The sequence below is a fragment of the Phoxinus phoxinus genome (assembly GCF_949152265.1).
Source record: "Phoxinus phoxinus genome assembly, chromosome: 7".
In the NCBI taxonomy this organism is placed as follows: domain Eukaryota; kingdom Metazoa; phylum Chordata; class Actinopteri; order Cypriniformes; family Leuciscidae; genus Phoxinus; species Phoxinus phoxinus.
The window spans coordinates 12,615,316-12,632,562 of record NC_136882.1 but is presented as its reverse complement, the minus strand read 5'-3'; the positions used below and the strand labels follow the sequence as shown (position 1 = coordinate 12,632,562).

At 37.2% G+C, this 17,247-nt stretch overlaps 1 protein-coding gene across 1 annotated transcript; it reads right to left on the bottom strand.

Moving 5' to 3' along the window:
- Window positions 1-3,322: 3,322 nt before the first annotated feature.
- chmp2ba (charged multivesicular body protein 2Ba) lies at window positions 3,323-16,937 on the bottom strand. The gene is made up of 6 exons (XM_079617828.1): window positions 16,747-16,937; window positions 9,881-9,972; window positions 6,968-7,162; window positions 5,418-5,520; window positions 4,385-4,491; window positions 3,323-3,987 (listed from the first exon to the last, which is right to left on the bottom strand). Exons 1-6 carry the CDS (start codon window positions 16,778-16,780, stop codon window positions 3,868-3,870), a joined length of 651 nt encoding a protein of 216 aa, XP_079473954.1. The 5' UTR covers window positions 16,781-16,937; the 3' UTR covers window positions 3,323-3,867.
- Between the last annotated feature and the right edge of the window lie 310 nt (window positions 16,938-17,247).

Below are 17,247 nucleotides of genomic sequence, written 5' to 3'. Positions count from 1 at the left end.
TTAAACATAATCAAACATCATTCCGATGGGAGGGAATTAAGCATCTATCATGTGCGTATGTGTGGCATGTTTTAATTTAATGCGGTATGATCAGAGCCCTACTGGGTTTTACTGAGGGATTATTTACAGTATTGCATTGTTCCTGACAGTGTTATGATGAGGTAGCACACAGCCGCTCTCAGCAGAGAGATATGGGTTATGATCTATATGATCATCATCTCCTGCCATTGACTGTGTCAGCAACACATCCCTAACCACCCCGTATTATGACCTAATAATGCAATAAATACAGTATACTCTGGGATAAGGTTGACAGGGTTTGACATTTTCAGTATATATCATACATAAACATGATCACTGAGAAAACAATAAAACGTTGGATTTGTCCGTGTGTATTCCAGCAGATTCCAGTCCAGCAGGAACGCTAGCAGCGGTTACACATCCATACCTCATTAAATTACTTTGAAATTAATGGACTGCACCCTGGTTCATTTAAGAAAGGTCACTCGACAAACTCATTAAGACCTTATTTAAAAATCATGATTCATTATGATTATGAATAATGACGTCTAATTTAATGAAATATGAAATGCTCTAAAAGGCCATTAGAACAATTGTAAGGTTCACAACACTCGGCTTAAAGGTTTCCCACCGTTTAACAGTTCAGTACGGGCCACCCTCTTGCTTTTAGTTGGCATTTTAATGATTGTACAAATGATCTGATTGTTAAATGCTGAAATACATGTTAAACACCAGTTATTCACAAATATGAAGGTACTTTATTAATTAGAAAATCAAATCAAAGCACAAACTGTACATTCATATTCACACTGAGTTAGTTCGAATGAAAGAACCTTTTTAAACCGTGCTGAGAAGTACATACAGAGGAAGTTGAAAAGAAAAACTGATACTGTAGTTCTCCTAAAGGCTGGAATACACTATACGACTTCTAAAATATGAACAGACTTCAAAACATTAGGCATTATTGCAGACTTTTTAAATGGTTACAGAGAAAACTGGGTATCGTCCACTAAACGACTGAGGATCGCACACTACCAGATGTTAAATTCACTCTGAACTCAACAAACTCATGCCTGGAAAACAAATTTGTGTTCTAAAATCAGCTCAAAATTTTCAAACATGTTTTATCTCAAGATTAAAAACACCAGAGTCTGTACATTTTCTGCAAAATCCAACACAGTGGACGTGTTCCAGTGGGAGAGGATTAAGCGTCGGCAGACTGGCTTTGACTTTCAGAAACTCGTCCAGATTGAAAATCGTGGCACAAATCTGTACAAAAGTCATGCGGTGAGTTCCAGCCGTAAATCAACTCCAATGTCAGCATGGTTTGCTCTTCCTACAATCCCACTCTTACAAATAAAGGTTCCAAAAGGGGAATTTTGCAGTAATGCCATAGAAGAACCATTTTTTGGTTCCCCATAGAGCCTTTTAGTGATCAGTTCATTCATGAAATTCATACATTTTAAAATGTTCGGACACAGCATATGCTTATATTTTTCAAGCGTGGCTCTCCTGTACCAAAGTTGCCCATCCCTGCCACAGGTTCATTAGTGGGAACCTCCAATCATGGGGTTCAAGATAAAGTTATTGGTTATTACTTCCAGATGACAGCCTTGAATTAGGGTCTACATAAGACTCTAATTATATTAAAGTATGAATTAAACCATGAAAACTGAACTCACAGCATTGATACGTTTCTCTGCAACATCTGAACAAATAATAATTTCCGTAACACTGACATATGTTGCAGATCGTTCAAGTTTAAATGTGACCATTATGGAACTACAATTTGTTAAACCTTCCCAAATCATCACTCAACAGTTTAATGCTCTTTAAGGTTGAATTGTTTCAAGGTTGATAAGATTAAATCACATTTTCATTATCATATCAACAAATATTCTCATGCATGATATGTTTGTATGTAAGTGTAAGAAATACAGATTTTATACCAAACCTAACTGCGAAGGAAACTGCATTCCTTAACTTACTTCCTTAAGTCATATACACCCTAAAAAGACATAAATATATACACGTAATGAGCATCTTTTAATATCATGACACGTATTTGAGATGATTAGCCCTATAACACACGGGAATCCCATGCCGTTCCAAAATCTTCCAAGGTTGGTGTGCATTTAAAGGATTCAAAGGACAATTTGTTACCACAGTAATAGCACCCTTTAAGTTAAAAATGAAGGTTTTTTTGGCATCAAACAGAATAATGGCTGTCCCCGAAATCGTATACTCTCTGAGTGAGTAGGTACTTCTTTTGAACAAGTAAACTCTACGTGATTATTAAAAAAAAAAAATTTGTGCAGTATGAATGTGTAGTAAGAAAACAACATTCGCAATGTTGTCATTCGCTGCATCTGAAATTAAACACAGTATACAAAAAAAAAAAAAAAATAAGCCGACAGAGTAATATGTCCAAATACATGATATTCGAAAATCACTAGGTGAAAAGTAACCTAAAGATCTACTACTTCCACAAGTGCGCATTCGATGGACACTTTACTATCCCATGAGGCCACGGGAGAGAATTTATGAATGTCGGTAAAGTGACGCAACTGACTTCATTCATACTGTACTACACACATTCATACTACATAAAACATACTTTTTTAACGGTCGCAGAGTAAGTTTCAAACCAAATGTGGCACCTACTGTACAGTATGCGATTTCAGACACTGAAATTGTGATGTGATTGTCGAAGGAAGTAGTAGGTCATCAGAGTACTTTTCGGCTACCGTTTCAAGAAAACTTCAGACATACTACTCCTTTCACATACCGTATTTTCCGGACCATAAGTCGCACTTTTTTTCATAGTTTGGCTGGTCCTGCGACTTATAGTCAGGTGCGACTTATATATCAGAATTAATTCATACTGACTGAGATGAACCAAGAGAAAACATTACCGTCTATCAGCTGCGAGAGGGCGCTCTAGTGTGCAGAGTTGTTCAGAAGCGACACCGAGGAAGAACTCAATGGATTCAGTGTTGTGGAATGAGATCGGGAGCTTGGTGAACTTGCTTACCGGTAACTTGTTGGACTCGCTGGCTTATGTTAATTTAGCCTATTCAGCCTCCCAGGTATATTTTCTTTATGCTATTGTGTAGCTGAATAACTGTTAATGTGTTACGTTAACACACCGGACACCTATTCAGCCTGTTGTTCTGTGCTATTGTGTAGTTGAATAACTTGCCTTTCCAGATTAAATGTCTGTTCTTGGTCTTGGATTTTGTGAAATAAAATTCTAAATAAATGCGACTTATAGTCCAGTGCGACTTATATATGTTTTTTTCCTCTTCATGACGCATTTTTTGACTGATGCGACTTATAGTCCGGAAAATACGGTACTTGTTTTTCGCCTACTATTTGGTGAAGTATACGATTTCGAATGCAGCCATTAGGTGTGTTCGACTTCATCCACTTCGAGTCGAACACACCCATTGACATTTTAACCCCTCCCCTCTCAATCTGCCATTGGTTGCCCGAACAGATAGCCCCGCCCCAAGCTCACACTATTGGTTGAGATGATGTTGTGCCAGTCATGCTGCTCAAAACAAAACATTGCAATTCCATTTGGAGCACAAAAATGAGATACTTGGCCTTTAAAACCCTACACTATGTGCGGCATATTTGGAGAGTATGTCAGTTTGAGTGCGCATTTTGTCAAAACATCTAGACCGTGATCTGCTGTATATATCTGACCAATGAATCCAATCCAGTGACTCATTGCGATGCTCCAACCAGAGTATGTTTCTTGACATTTTCCCTTCATGTATTACTTGGACACTCCCCGTTCCCAGTGGCAGTGGGTGCACAGGTGTGGGGGGGTGAAGAGATTTAGTCCATTCCCAGAGCCTTCAGCTGTCTCTCGATCTCAGCGTCTGAAATGGTGGCTGCTTTAGACTTTGCTGGGGAGGCGCCAGGGAGGATCTTTCCTGCTGACGGGGCTCTTACCATCTGCGGAAACAATAGTTTATTAGAGCAGTAAAACAGATCACCTGGTGCTAAAACTCTACCAGCATAAGCCTCCGTTTAATTGTTGTTTTGGGGAATAGATGTAGCACCAATCAAATATGATCATTGTTTATGCCAAATGTTCTACTACAGCAGAGCCCGATCACTTTATTTGGGAAAAACAGGCCAAAGAATCTGTGGAATATGGTAATGTGAGAATTACATTTTTGGCCCAAGGGAATACACATCTGCTGCAATCAGATCCGATGATTCTGCATCTCATGAATCTAAAGAAAGGCCTACAGTAATCACAGGCACAGCCAGAGTCCAGCCATCTGCCGAAAGCAGCCGCTGGGGCTGTCCCGAGAACAGGGTGGACACAAAGAAAGTACAATCGTACCTTTCCAGAGATCTCGATGCCGATCTCATCCAGCATCTGGTTCACGATGTCCTGGCATTCTTCCTCATCGCCCGATTCATCGAAAATCTCATCCAGGGAATCGTTGACTGAGGACAGAAATTTGTACAAGTTGGTGAGAGTCGACAGAATAATCTAGACTGGTGATTGTCAACTGGTTTTGCTTTAAAGAGGTTGAAAGAGAGCTTCTGAGGATGAACTCGCTGGATATGACAGGTTTGGGGCATCAAATAATTGATAACGTTTTTTAAGAGTTTTGTTTGAAGCACTTATTATCAATTCATTCAAATTCATAAATGCTTAACTAATAAACAATACATTCAATATCCTGAGGAACTGTTTATTTTGCCAATAAGTTATTGTTTCTCAATACACTTTTTCCTCTGTTTTTTCAGTGATTTCTGTGCAATTCGCCTTAAACGGCACATAAAAATAAAATAAACTGTGGTTGGTCTATTTATGATGGTCAGACCATCTCTTCCTGTCTAGATTGGCAGTGTTTGCCAACAATGTTGACTATAACGTTTGCATTAAGGTCACGCTCCTCAAAACTAGTGGTGAGTCAACAGTGCCAAATTTGTTAATTGGACAATAATGAATTTCAATGGTTTCATTGCCAACAATTCACAGCACAGAACTCATTGTGTGCACAAACCATGTCCTTGTTGCGAAATGACCCAGTTTTAATGTTGTCCTATTCATATTTTATTTTACTTAATGCAGTTTTATAATCGTTTTTTGAGGACGAGGGCATGTCACACAGCCCGTCCAGGTTGGCGCTTGTGTAATTTGTCTCAAACTTGACTGGACACCCGGCCTTTGATGTAAAATTAAATATGGGAAGTGCTGACAAGCCTATTTATTTTGCTCTCCTGATGATTCTGAAATTTAAAAAATACATGAAACTCACCATATACAATAATCATACATAGTCCGGATATCATTTAGCATATTTTTTGCACTGCTAAAGCCCAACCAGAACAGATCCATCACTTCAGAACCACTTTAAACTTACGCATGTCTTCCGTCATTCCCATTTTTAAGTTCTCCTTCTGGAAGTCCTGCATCGTCTGTAGCGTCTTCTTGGGGTCCAATTTTTTATTGACAGTCTGCATAGTCTAAGAGACAGAAAGAGTTCAAGCAATCCATCACGTTCCCGGAGAAGAAATAGAGCATCCTTACGGTGCACAAAACGGTAATAAAAATAACACAAGCTCTGACAAAAATCCACCACGGACGAATACATTTTGAATGCAGCTCAACATAAATTTCGACATCACACCATTTGGTGCGGAGGGGGAGTACAGTAAGTAGATGACACCGAGCATAAAAATAGGTCGCGTGGAGAGACGTCTGTTTTACTGTCCCTCTGGGTCTCTAGCACTGTGGCAGGACACACACACAGGAAGAGTCCTATCTGATTACAGAGAATTATTTACACACAGCCTCATTATCACCCGTCTCATATCTATTACACCAGTAGCTCCTGATTGACTACAAATACCACCATATACAGCCGGGTGAGGAAATATTAATAGCTTCCTTCCTCATACAATATAGATTGGATTGGATACACACACAATGAATATTTTGTGCGAGTACAGGAACGGCTTGCAAATGTGTGAGAGAAACAACACCCCACCAATGAGTAGTCAGAGACTGAACTTAATTGGCTGAAACTGCATTTTCTGTGATGATACGACGTGCCTCAACTCAATGAACTAAAATAACAAAAACTGAAATATATTTAATGAAAATGATTAGAAAAAAACAAATAAAATAGAAAAAAAGACAACAAAATTACTAAAACTTTAACCAAAAATTAAATGAAATAAAAAAATATATATATAGAACAATATACCGTAGTACTATCTCAATGATACTAAAATAACACTGGTATCAAGATGCTATTCTGCTCTTATAATCACATTTTAATATGATCCCTTCTAATTGAAACCATCACAATCAACCCATTTTAGAGCAAAACACTCTTTTGTAAAAAATAAATAATTTTTTTATAATGTATTTAAAACAGCTGTAGTTTAGTTTCAATCAGGAGTTGCTTAAATTATCTTATAATTGATAAAATCAAACATTTAAATTCACACAAGGTGCTTTTCCTAGTAAGATCTTAATAAACAAGCCATAAGACAACAACATGGCTCCTATTATTTTGTACAAGCATCATGGGAAAAACTCTAAATGAACGATAATGAGGACCGTGTGAATTAACACACAGAGAATGTGAGATTTGGGATCTTTATAAAAGTAGAGCAGAAACTATAAAACTGGGTCACAATGAGACCAGTGAAGCAAGGAGCTCCTCAACAACATGATAATTAAACCCTGTTTAAGGATTCTTTTGAAGTTCTTTGCTACATAAGGGATTCTGTTTCTCCAGCACTTCCCGGGAACACATCGGGCTACATGTGAATAATACAGAGCCGTCATCAGTGGGTGGGGGAGAACTGGGAATGTTGTGATGAGGGGGACCCACTACGGTCCTCCATGGACAGCAATGGAAAAACTGAATCGGTAGTCATGCAGATCCATTGGGACTCTTACCTTCGCTGTGGTAGACATGGCTCCAGCCATCTTCATCTGAGAGTTCATGACCTTGGTCTGCGTGGACATGGACGTGACCTTAGAGCTTACGGCGTAGGTTCGGTTCTTCTGTTTTCTGAGCTGTACGAGCTGTTTGGCCAGTATCTTGCAGGCTTCTCGGTTTCCAGTTTTGGCCATTTTTTTTATTTCCATTTCCTGGTAAGAATCAAGAATAAGAAGACATCAACAATGGGAAGTTTAATAGGAACAAAATTGGGTTTTCACTTCTAGGACAGAACAACAAGGCACCCAGACGAGGCAGAGATGTTCATGATGTTGTGAAGCACCACACACACCATAACAGCTGAAACTTGTGCCGTGTTTACTAGTTTTGACCCAGAGGTCTGTTTCTCTTTACATTAGTAAAAGTCTGAAAACAGCTCTGTGCCCTGAGGAGCTTCAAGCAATTAGATGCAGTGCGGGAAACTGTGAGTGTGTGTTTGCGTATGCAGAGATACTGTGTGATAGTGAGGGCGACCCGTAAGAAATCAAGCCCGAGACTCGCTGCACTTACAAAATCCTTCATGTGCAGTGCTAATGATTTTACAGCTCTCTTTCTACACCATGTGTAGAAAACATGACAAAAAATGTTCAAATAAAAAATCCCTTTCTAACAAGCATCTGCTAACTGGAAATGTTAGCTTATTGGAGAGTCATAATCATTTGATGGAGACCATTAAAGGTGAATTAATAAAAAGATTCAATCATTTTCATTTTTGGGTGAACTATCTCTTAAAAACCCATTTCTTTTATGAGAAAGTATAACGTCTGGAGTAATGATGCTGAAAATTCAGCTTTGCCTTCACAGGGATAAATTACATTAAAATAAATGTAAAACAACAAGCCTATGTTATCAGTTTTACCGGTTCTTATCGGGGAATAACATACCGCTGGATGGCGCGACTGACCTGTTTGGTGCCACAAGTAGAAATTATAACCCTCACCTGATAACCATTATTAAATCCATAATCTGAATCCCAGGCAATTCTTTTAAATATTTAACTCAGCAGATTCTGTTTTCTCTTGTGTGCTCTTAATGTTAGTCTCTCAGGTAAACACGTGCTGATCAGCTAAACTGGCATATTAGACAGAGTAACTCTAATGAGACACACATTAGTCCAGGTGCTGCACTCTCCTCACATGATGCCTGCTAAGCAAAAAACACACACACACACACACACACACACACACACACACACACACACACAATGGAATTGTGTGACAGCTTCTGAGAATATTGTCCATGTTTGCCCGTCTGTCACTACCAAAATATGACTGGAATGGGGCATTTTTTACTGTTACGCCATGATAACGATGATATGCCATCATTATAAATATTCATGCACAGAGAGCTGAGTGAGACAGAGCTGAAGCATCTATTAGAGATGTTTTATTGTCACGTCAGCCACTAGGCAGCCATATGGATTGGAAAACTGGAATAAAAGTGAGAGACTGATGTGCTAAACAAAACCCTTACCTTCAGAGAACAGATAATGCTAAGTATGACCCAGTTCAGTCAGCTAATATTTATCCAGCAGTTGACAGATGTCACCTTGAGCAGGGTTAGGGATATGCGATATGATGATATTGGATTGTGAAATATTAAAATGTCGGCACGATTAAAGCTTTCAAATGATTTTACAAGCACTTACATTTTTCTGAGGACACAAGCGCGCAAGTTGTGAACTAAGTTGTCGTTTGCGTCTTATTGCACTTAAACTGTTAAATACAAAGATTTACAAAGACACACTTGGTTATGTTTTAACTCAGTGAACGTAAACAACTGGGAGAAAATCAGATGTGTAAATATATTACATCTGTGCATTAGGTCTTAAAGTGACAGCAGCCTAATATACACTGAAAATCACTCAGAAGAACCTTTGTAGAATTAATAAAAATCAATGGATATTTAGACTATGCAGTATTTTATTTTTTTACATTTTATTATAAAATTTCTTACATGAATGCTACTGTTATACCTGTACCTGAACATTTTCAAGTATTGTTTATCTTGTTTAAATAAATGTTTCTTTTATTATATTTTTTCTGTTGTTTAATAATATTTGTGCCATATAACCCACCCCTACTTTGGCCTAAATGATCTGTCATTCTTGTTTATTTTGTTCTGTTCCCTTGTAGGGCTGAACATAATTATTATAATTTTTTATAACATTTTTAATTTATCCATGCATGTCATTATTTTTGTGTCCTCATAATCTTTAATCAAAATTGTGATATGATTATTTATTTTGATTACCAATTTCTATCATTTAACCACCATATAAAAATTGTCTTTAAATTTCCAGTTAAGTGAGATTTTGCATTCTAGATTTCCAATGTGTTCTCAGACTTTGGGACGCCACTATAAGTGTAAATGGGGAATTTAAGCAGCAGCTCATGACCGCCCTGCAGCTATCTTTCAATATAGGTCATTTAAAAAAATGAAATATAGATAACAAAGCAAAACCATGTCTAATTACAATAAAGATGAAGAAAAAAAGAACCCCTTTTGGGAGGCAATTATGCACATTTCTATGTTTACATAGAAACAATTAGCGTAAATGGAGAGAGTGAGTGGAAATGTTGGATTCTTCTGAGCTTTAAAAGCGACGACATGAACACTGAAGTCCTCCTCATGAGTATTGAGCGATGAACAAAGCTATAAAGACCACCTAATCTACCTTTTTCTAAATGCAATTAACATAAAGATAAAAAAAATGTATTAATTAGCTTACTCTATTCTTTGAAGCAATAAAAATCGAATCAAAGAGGGACTACCTTGCACACGCAGCGACACATGACGCTGGAAGGGACGCACGCGGTGGACGCTGGGAGTTGAAGTGAACAGATATGAAACTGCTTTGTTCCACTTACCATTTGCCTCTCCTGTCTCTCCAGGGCAGCTCTGTCTCTGGTGATTTGTCTCTGTGTGCCTCTCAGCTCTTTGGCCTGCTCTTTAATGATATCTGTGACAGAGAAGAACATGCAATAAAACCGTCTGGAAAATCCTCATACAGTTCACTGATCTGAAACCGAGTTTTTTTTTCTCCTCTTTTTTTCCCTGCTCCCTCAGTCCCCCTCTTATTCTCTCACACACACACACACACACAAAATGTTAAGGCGTTTGGCTGACTTAGCATATGGTTCACAACGGAAAACTTCTGACAGAACTTCTATTTACTGCAGATCCACAAGTTCATGTTGGTGCTTCTTCTCGTCAGGTCACCCCACTCATTCTCTATAGGGTTCAGTTTAGGGGACTGGGACGGTCATGCCAGAAGCTTCATTTTGTGCTCAGTTACCCATATTTGTGTTGATTTTGATGTTTGTTTTAGACCGTTGACCTGATGGAAGATCCAACCACGGCCCATTGTAAGATTTCTAGCAGAGGCAGTCAGGTTTTGATTTTTTATCTGTTGGTATTTGCTAGAATCCACGATGCCGTGTATCTGAACAAGAAGTCCAGGACCTCCAGCAGAAAAATAGGCCCAAAAAATGAAAGATCCAGCAGTATATTTAATATTAAAATGTATATATTTGTAGTTGTCGTGTCTGACAACTGAATATGCTGGAGTTTATTTTTGGAGGAGCAAGGAAGATTTTTTTAAAACCCTCCCAAACAACATGTGGGGATGTAGGGGTTGTTTGATATATGTTTTTAGGCTTTCTGTCTCCAAGACTCAAGTCTACAATTCTCCATCTCTGATCATTGAAGAGTCTTTGGCCACTCAATCTTTCCTCCTCGCCAACCATTAAGGCAATACAGACACACGTCCTCTTCCTGGCAGATACGTAACATCTTTAGTTGATTGGATCTTCTTAATTAATTGTGATGGATGATTAAGGGAATTTGGCCTTTGTGTTTTCTCATATTTAAACTCCTGTGAAACAAACAGTCATGGCTGGACAATTTCATGTGCCTAGTCACCCTGGTGTGCTAAAAACTGTAAACATTAATGGGAATATACTTCAGACATATTTTACTCATGAAAAATGCTAGGGTTGCCAATAATGGGTGCCAAAGTGTTTAGGAGGAAAACGTTTATTTCATAATGTGATTTCCCCCCACTTTCAATCACTTCAATGAAAGGTTGCTAATATTTTGAATGAAAGATTAAAAGAATAAACAATGCAAATTTATTTTTATAGCCATCTTTGATCAGAGATGCCAATAATTCTGACCACAACTATATACAGATGGTACTCAACCAGAATGAGACTTTTACCGCCGCCGTTCCCGCGGCGGTAAAATTGCGGGGGTGTATTTGCTGGCTTTGACCGCTAAGAGGCGCTACAATCGCAGACTTTGAAAAGTGTCAGTTTATTCTCTCTATTGTGTAATCTGCCGCCGCGCCGCGGCTCATTGAGAGTGATTGAAATGTGGTAAAACAGATCAATTCAAGTTAAATGAATTCATATAATCACAAGACTGAAATTAAATGTAGGCCTAAAACATTTAATAAATAATGAAAACATTTCAACACAAAACATTGCAATAGAAAAATATTAGGCTACATCAATGAGGCTTTGCAAGAGCAACGTCTCATCAGCGGACCGACGGTAGCGCAGTGGACAACGCACCAGCACGAACTTCACGGAGCTTCAAGCGACCCGAGATCGAATCTCACTAGCTTTGGCTGACAGCGTTAAATGTTTTACCATTCTTGATGCTTAGATGGGTAACTGTTTATTGAAGTCAAGCGTTTTGTTTAATTATCAATAGCACATTACAACATAAATTTGCTACTTTCCAGTAGAGCCGCTGCACAGACGACAAAACTGATGAAGGAAAGATTATCAGCCGATCGCGTCAGAAAATGAAAATGGAAGCTATCTTTAATCTGCTAAATTATTGTTTTGTGAATCATCCACGAAATTGAGATGACTGACAATTGATACCCGTCATAGCAAAAGAAGAAATTTTTAAAAACAGATCCTGGACATTTCAAGGTTTAAATAAAGTGTCGGGGCAGTTTATTTATTTAAAACAGGGTTGCATCGAGTTAGAGTTTATTAAGTAAGAAACAGAATCTTATTCTTGCAACATTTTAAATCTGTATTGCCAAAGAAATTGCAGCTAAATAAACAATTAAAACAGTAGGCTATAGTCTACAAAACGAAAATAGTTCAAAGCAACATAAATTAAGATTTTCTTTGCTTCTCTCTCGCGCTGGATCTCTTTTATTTTAGTTTATGTCTCCCTGCACTGCGCGCGCGCCGGGGTCTCTCTCGAAATTAAACAAGATTTATCTTTAAAAGTATTTTGCCTTTGCCTGGTCATCAGGCTTACTCTGCATATGAAAGACAGAACATTAACACCTCCTGAACCCCCAACCCCCCACAGGCTATCTGAGTTTGAGACCGACTTAAAACAAAGAGAAGTCGCAATTCACACTTCATTCTAGACATAGCATTAGGCTAGTAAAGTGTTGATAATGAAATAATTTAATTATTTAGGCTACATGTAGGCTAATAGGCTAATATTTCTGTCATAAAAGTTTATTAATAAACATTTAATTATTTCAATAATTGAAGAAATAAAACACTACCTCGGTTTGGGCAGCTTTTTCCAAGCAAGCCTAAATACAAACGCATGTTCATTTGTTCAAACGCATGTTCATTTGTTGTCATGAATACAATGTTCAACTCAATGTTAAATTCCACGGGGATCTTTGGATCCTTACAACCAGGGTGCGCGATTTGTGAATTATCTATTTTTTTTTTTAATATAGCCTATATATATATAAATCTCGAACCGCAGTGCTTTGTGCTGCTGCTAAACTAAATAACATTTATATAATATTTATGAACTTAAATGAAACAATATCGCAACATTTCGACAAATAAATTATCTGATCTATTTTTACAATTTAATTCAGGGCGATTTAGCCTAGAGACTACATTTAATTATAGCGAGATTTTCACCCTTGTCCGTTCATCATTGGGAAGCGCTCACATGATAGCTAAACATGTTTGAGATGATCCTCTGCACCTCTCGGTTTCATACGGATTACCTAATCAGATAACATTTATTAAATATTTCGACATTTAAAGGCTTTAGACATATAGCCGATTTCTTATCGTGACTGAGCGGAGGAAAGTGGCTTTCGGTTCATTTTTGTGACGCGCAGTTCCCGGAGACATGCAGAGACGACAGATAAACTTTTGAATAAAAGTTTGAATATGAATACAAGTTTACAGTTTTGACCGATGTAGGCTACTCTACTCTGATCTGTATGACTAAAAAACTACGGAGTAGCCTAACTGGCCTAAGTTATTTTAGATGTCTGTTATGAGAAAAATAAATCCAAATGAACGCGCAGCCGCGTCTGCCGAACACTAATTCAACATGCCAGAATAAAACCCGACTTTAGAACAATGGATAGGTGTGCCAAAATACTTAATTATAAACTTCAATATTTCATTCAAAATAATCTCAAAACGCTTTGTGACATTTTGAAAGCCGTGCATGCATTAAGGCACTGGAACCATGAACTGAAACTGGTTCTGATTTTATTGTTTGTCGTTTAAACGTGCCTGTTGCATATCTTTATTTTATATATTTTAAATGGTCTATTGGTGAAGTAATTTATAGCATTGGTTACTGTGGAGAGAGGGGGGATTAAAATAATTCAGCAGAAGCAGGGATGTTTAGACCAGAAGGAAATCCCCGTCCCCCTGGCAAATCGCACCTTAAAACCATGTTTTACAAACTCTATATGAACCAAAAAAAAAGGCTATCCTGTATAAAAAAAATGTTTTGTTTGTTTGATTGTCTGCATTAATAATAGGCTATGACATGCATTAATAGGCCAATATAAAATGTACAATAAACTTTGTTTGTATGGGATTCGAACCCGTGTCATTCAAATGACCGATATGTAAGTTCTACCACTCGGCCATGAATATACTAATTTAAAAATGCCCGGTTTATCCAATCTGTTCCAGAAAAGCGCTCATCATTCGTCTTATTCCTCAGTTGAGTAGTAAACAAATAATCAGCTTCTTTGCACCTAATTTATTTTTGTTCGTTATTTTTGTTATTATTATTATTTTATCACGCTGCTCCCAACGGGCAATAGGCTTATGTCGCCCACCGACGTCTACAATATGAAATAAAGGCTATATTGTTCTCGTCTCTATTTTAAAATTATGATTCTATTTTTCTGTCCTAAACAATGTTCTATAGTAGCCTATTTCATCTGTTAATTGACATTAACCCCGCTTACATTTCAAAATACGGCAATAGCGGCTGTTTTGCACAATGTCCCTCTGCGCCACCTGGCGGTCATTTCGCGAATGACTTTGAAATGCGACTGGATTATTTTTACCGCGGTAGTTTCGCCGCGGTGCCTGTCGCGGCGGTAATAGGCATTCTGGTTGAGTACCATCTGTATATATTGTTACAATGGTAGACGTTGTGAACAGACACAATTATGAATAAGGGACTACTGAACTTCTTAAATTCAGCAGGATCATGCCCTTCGTGTTTTCATGCATTTAAGGGACAAGCTGAACATATGCACTGAACATCAGGTTCCTCCTCTAGATGCCAGAGTGTGCAGCCACAACGCCTATAGGGAAGATACGCTCTCCTACACACACACACACACACACACACACACACACACACACAGCAATCAGCCCACCATGTGCCCTCATGAATGCCAATCATACAATAACATCCCATGAGGTTAAATGGCCAATATTAGAAGCCACAGATGGTGTTTTAGCAGGAAAATGGTAAAAAATAAATAAAAAATAAAATAAAAAAAATTATACACAAAAAAAACAGTAAAGAGTGGAGACTTGTGAGCTTCCCTTCCTAGGTTAACTATATTTAAAAAAGGTGAAATTTAAATTCAGAGGCAAAAAGATATGGTATAGTCAACAAGTAAATGAATTATAGAAAGAAAAAAAAGTATGATGCAGACAAAAGGAACAAATAGGTTGAAAAAGTCAAATAGGTTGAAAAAGTCAAGTATTAGAAAGTAATAAATATTAAATAAATATTAAGAATGAGAAAATGACTAAAATTTAAAAAAATTTGTTGAATGTTTTAACATTTCCGATAAACAAAAGTATTAAAATGAGAATATGACTAAAAAGAAAAAATAAGTTAGTTAAATGTTTAAAAAATGTCAATAAACTAGGCTATACAAAAATTAGAGTATAACTAAAAAGAAAAAACAAGTTAAGTTAGCTAAAAATAACATTTAAAAAAAAGTCAATAAACTAAAAAATATATATATATTAATATAACTAAAAAAAAAAGTTAGTTAAATATTTTAAAAAATGCAATAAACATAAAAATATTAAAACCGAGAGTATAACTAAAAAGAAAAAAACAAGTTAGTAATATATTTTAAAATTATAAATCTGGAGAGAACTAAATAAATTGTGAAATAAAACTATTAATATTGTCAAAAAACAGGAAAAGAACAAGAAAAGTTACAAAGAGTTTGTGAATATATATATATTTTAACTTAATTATCATTATAATTGTGTTCATTGCCCATCCCTAACCTTGATTAGAGAGTTTGTGTACACGTAGAAGTCTACGCAAAAGATGACGTATCGAAAACGTACTATTGAGGGAGGGTTATCGTCCACAAAACTCGGCGAGCTAAAGCAGCTCTGCCATCTGACAGGAGACTCTGGCACGGTGACTCTCGACTCACCTTGGCACCAAGGTCACGAGGACAGCGCTTCGGAAATGATGGGAATTCAACTTGACCGTGGAAAAAGCATCACAATGTGAGTAAAGACTGTGATTGACTCGGTTTACCACCTACTCTTGTGCTTTACTGATAAATATCAGTCATGTATTATATATAGACTATATCACATGTATGAGTTTGGATTTAGTTATCCTGTATTGGCTGATTAAGGCAAAAAAAAAAAAAAAAAAGATCACAAATTAGGATGTTGACAATGCAGTATTTTTTAAAAAAAACTGTTTAAAATTAAAAGGTCAGCTAGACTCAACTTCATGACTGATAAGAATGAATAAAGCTTATATTGTTAATTTTTGAGACACATGCACAGGTTCAGAAGATAGATGTGTGTCAATGACAGTGCTCAGTTGAGTCTTGAGGCAACTAACCAGTTAATGTAACCAGTTAACTGTGCCAAATTCAGATTTCAGATCAGCACTGTCCATTAAATGCATGTCTGTTTTAGTGGGGATGCTATAAACATCCATAATGCAGATTGTCTTCATAAACAAATTGCTTGCAACAACTGTTTCAATGTAAAATAACCTAAAAAAAGGACCAGTAAATGTGGACACTACCATGACACATATATGTGGCTGTGTTCTTTTGTCATTATTACAAAGAAATTAAGTAGTTTTTCACTTTTGGCACAGTGGCAAAACATTGCTTTTATGATAATTAGCCTACGTATATGTAAATAAACGACATAACAGATCACGGACAGACAAACACGAGACCAATTGTGTCATGTAGGCTAGCCTATCTAAATGAAACACTTGTTATTATTATAAATAATGCAGCCTAACGTTACTCTTCATTCATTCGCAGTCGTTAAGAAACAAAACATCGTTATGTAGCAAATATTCTTACTTAATGTCTGTGACTTCGCTACGTAAACAACATCAAAACTGGTGTAACAAGCTGATAAAGTTTCAAAAGATGCAGCAGGGAAACAGGTGTAAATTATAAGAGGGATATAAGACCATGAAAATCTAAAATAAAACAATTAACAAAGTGACTTACCGTCGACTGTCTTCTTTTTAAACAGAGATGCCATGATGACTTAACTTAGACTGTGTTTTATTTCTTGAATTCAATGTAAAACTCGTTTTTTTCTGCCTAACTGCCTCAGCCTAACAGACTATCGATCGATCTACTCAAAGGTCCCGAATTCCTTGTTTGTCAGAACAACTGACTTTCCAGCACATGATCCCATTGAGCCACGCGGGGCGTGACGTCACGGGCGGCGGGTCTGAGGTGCAGTTCTCCACGCGTCCTGTAGGGGTCAGTGTCTCACTCCTCAAAACACCCAGACCCGCTGAACGCATCCGTCTTCGCTTGATGGAAATGAGATTCTGTCACTTTTAGCACTAGGCAAACTGCACATGGGTGATTGACAGGAGATTTCAAGCAGTTTCTGCTTCCTGTGTCCTGAGGTAGGTGCCCTTCTGTAATTTATTGTCATTTAATACCACTTTTTTTTCGTCTTCAATTCTATAATTATGTTACATACCGTTTTTATGA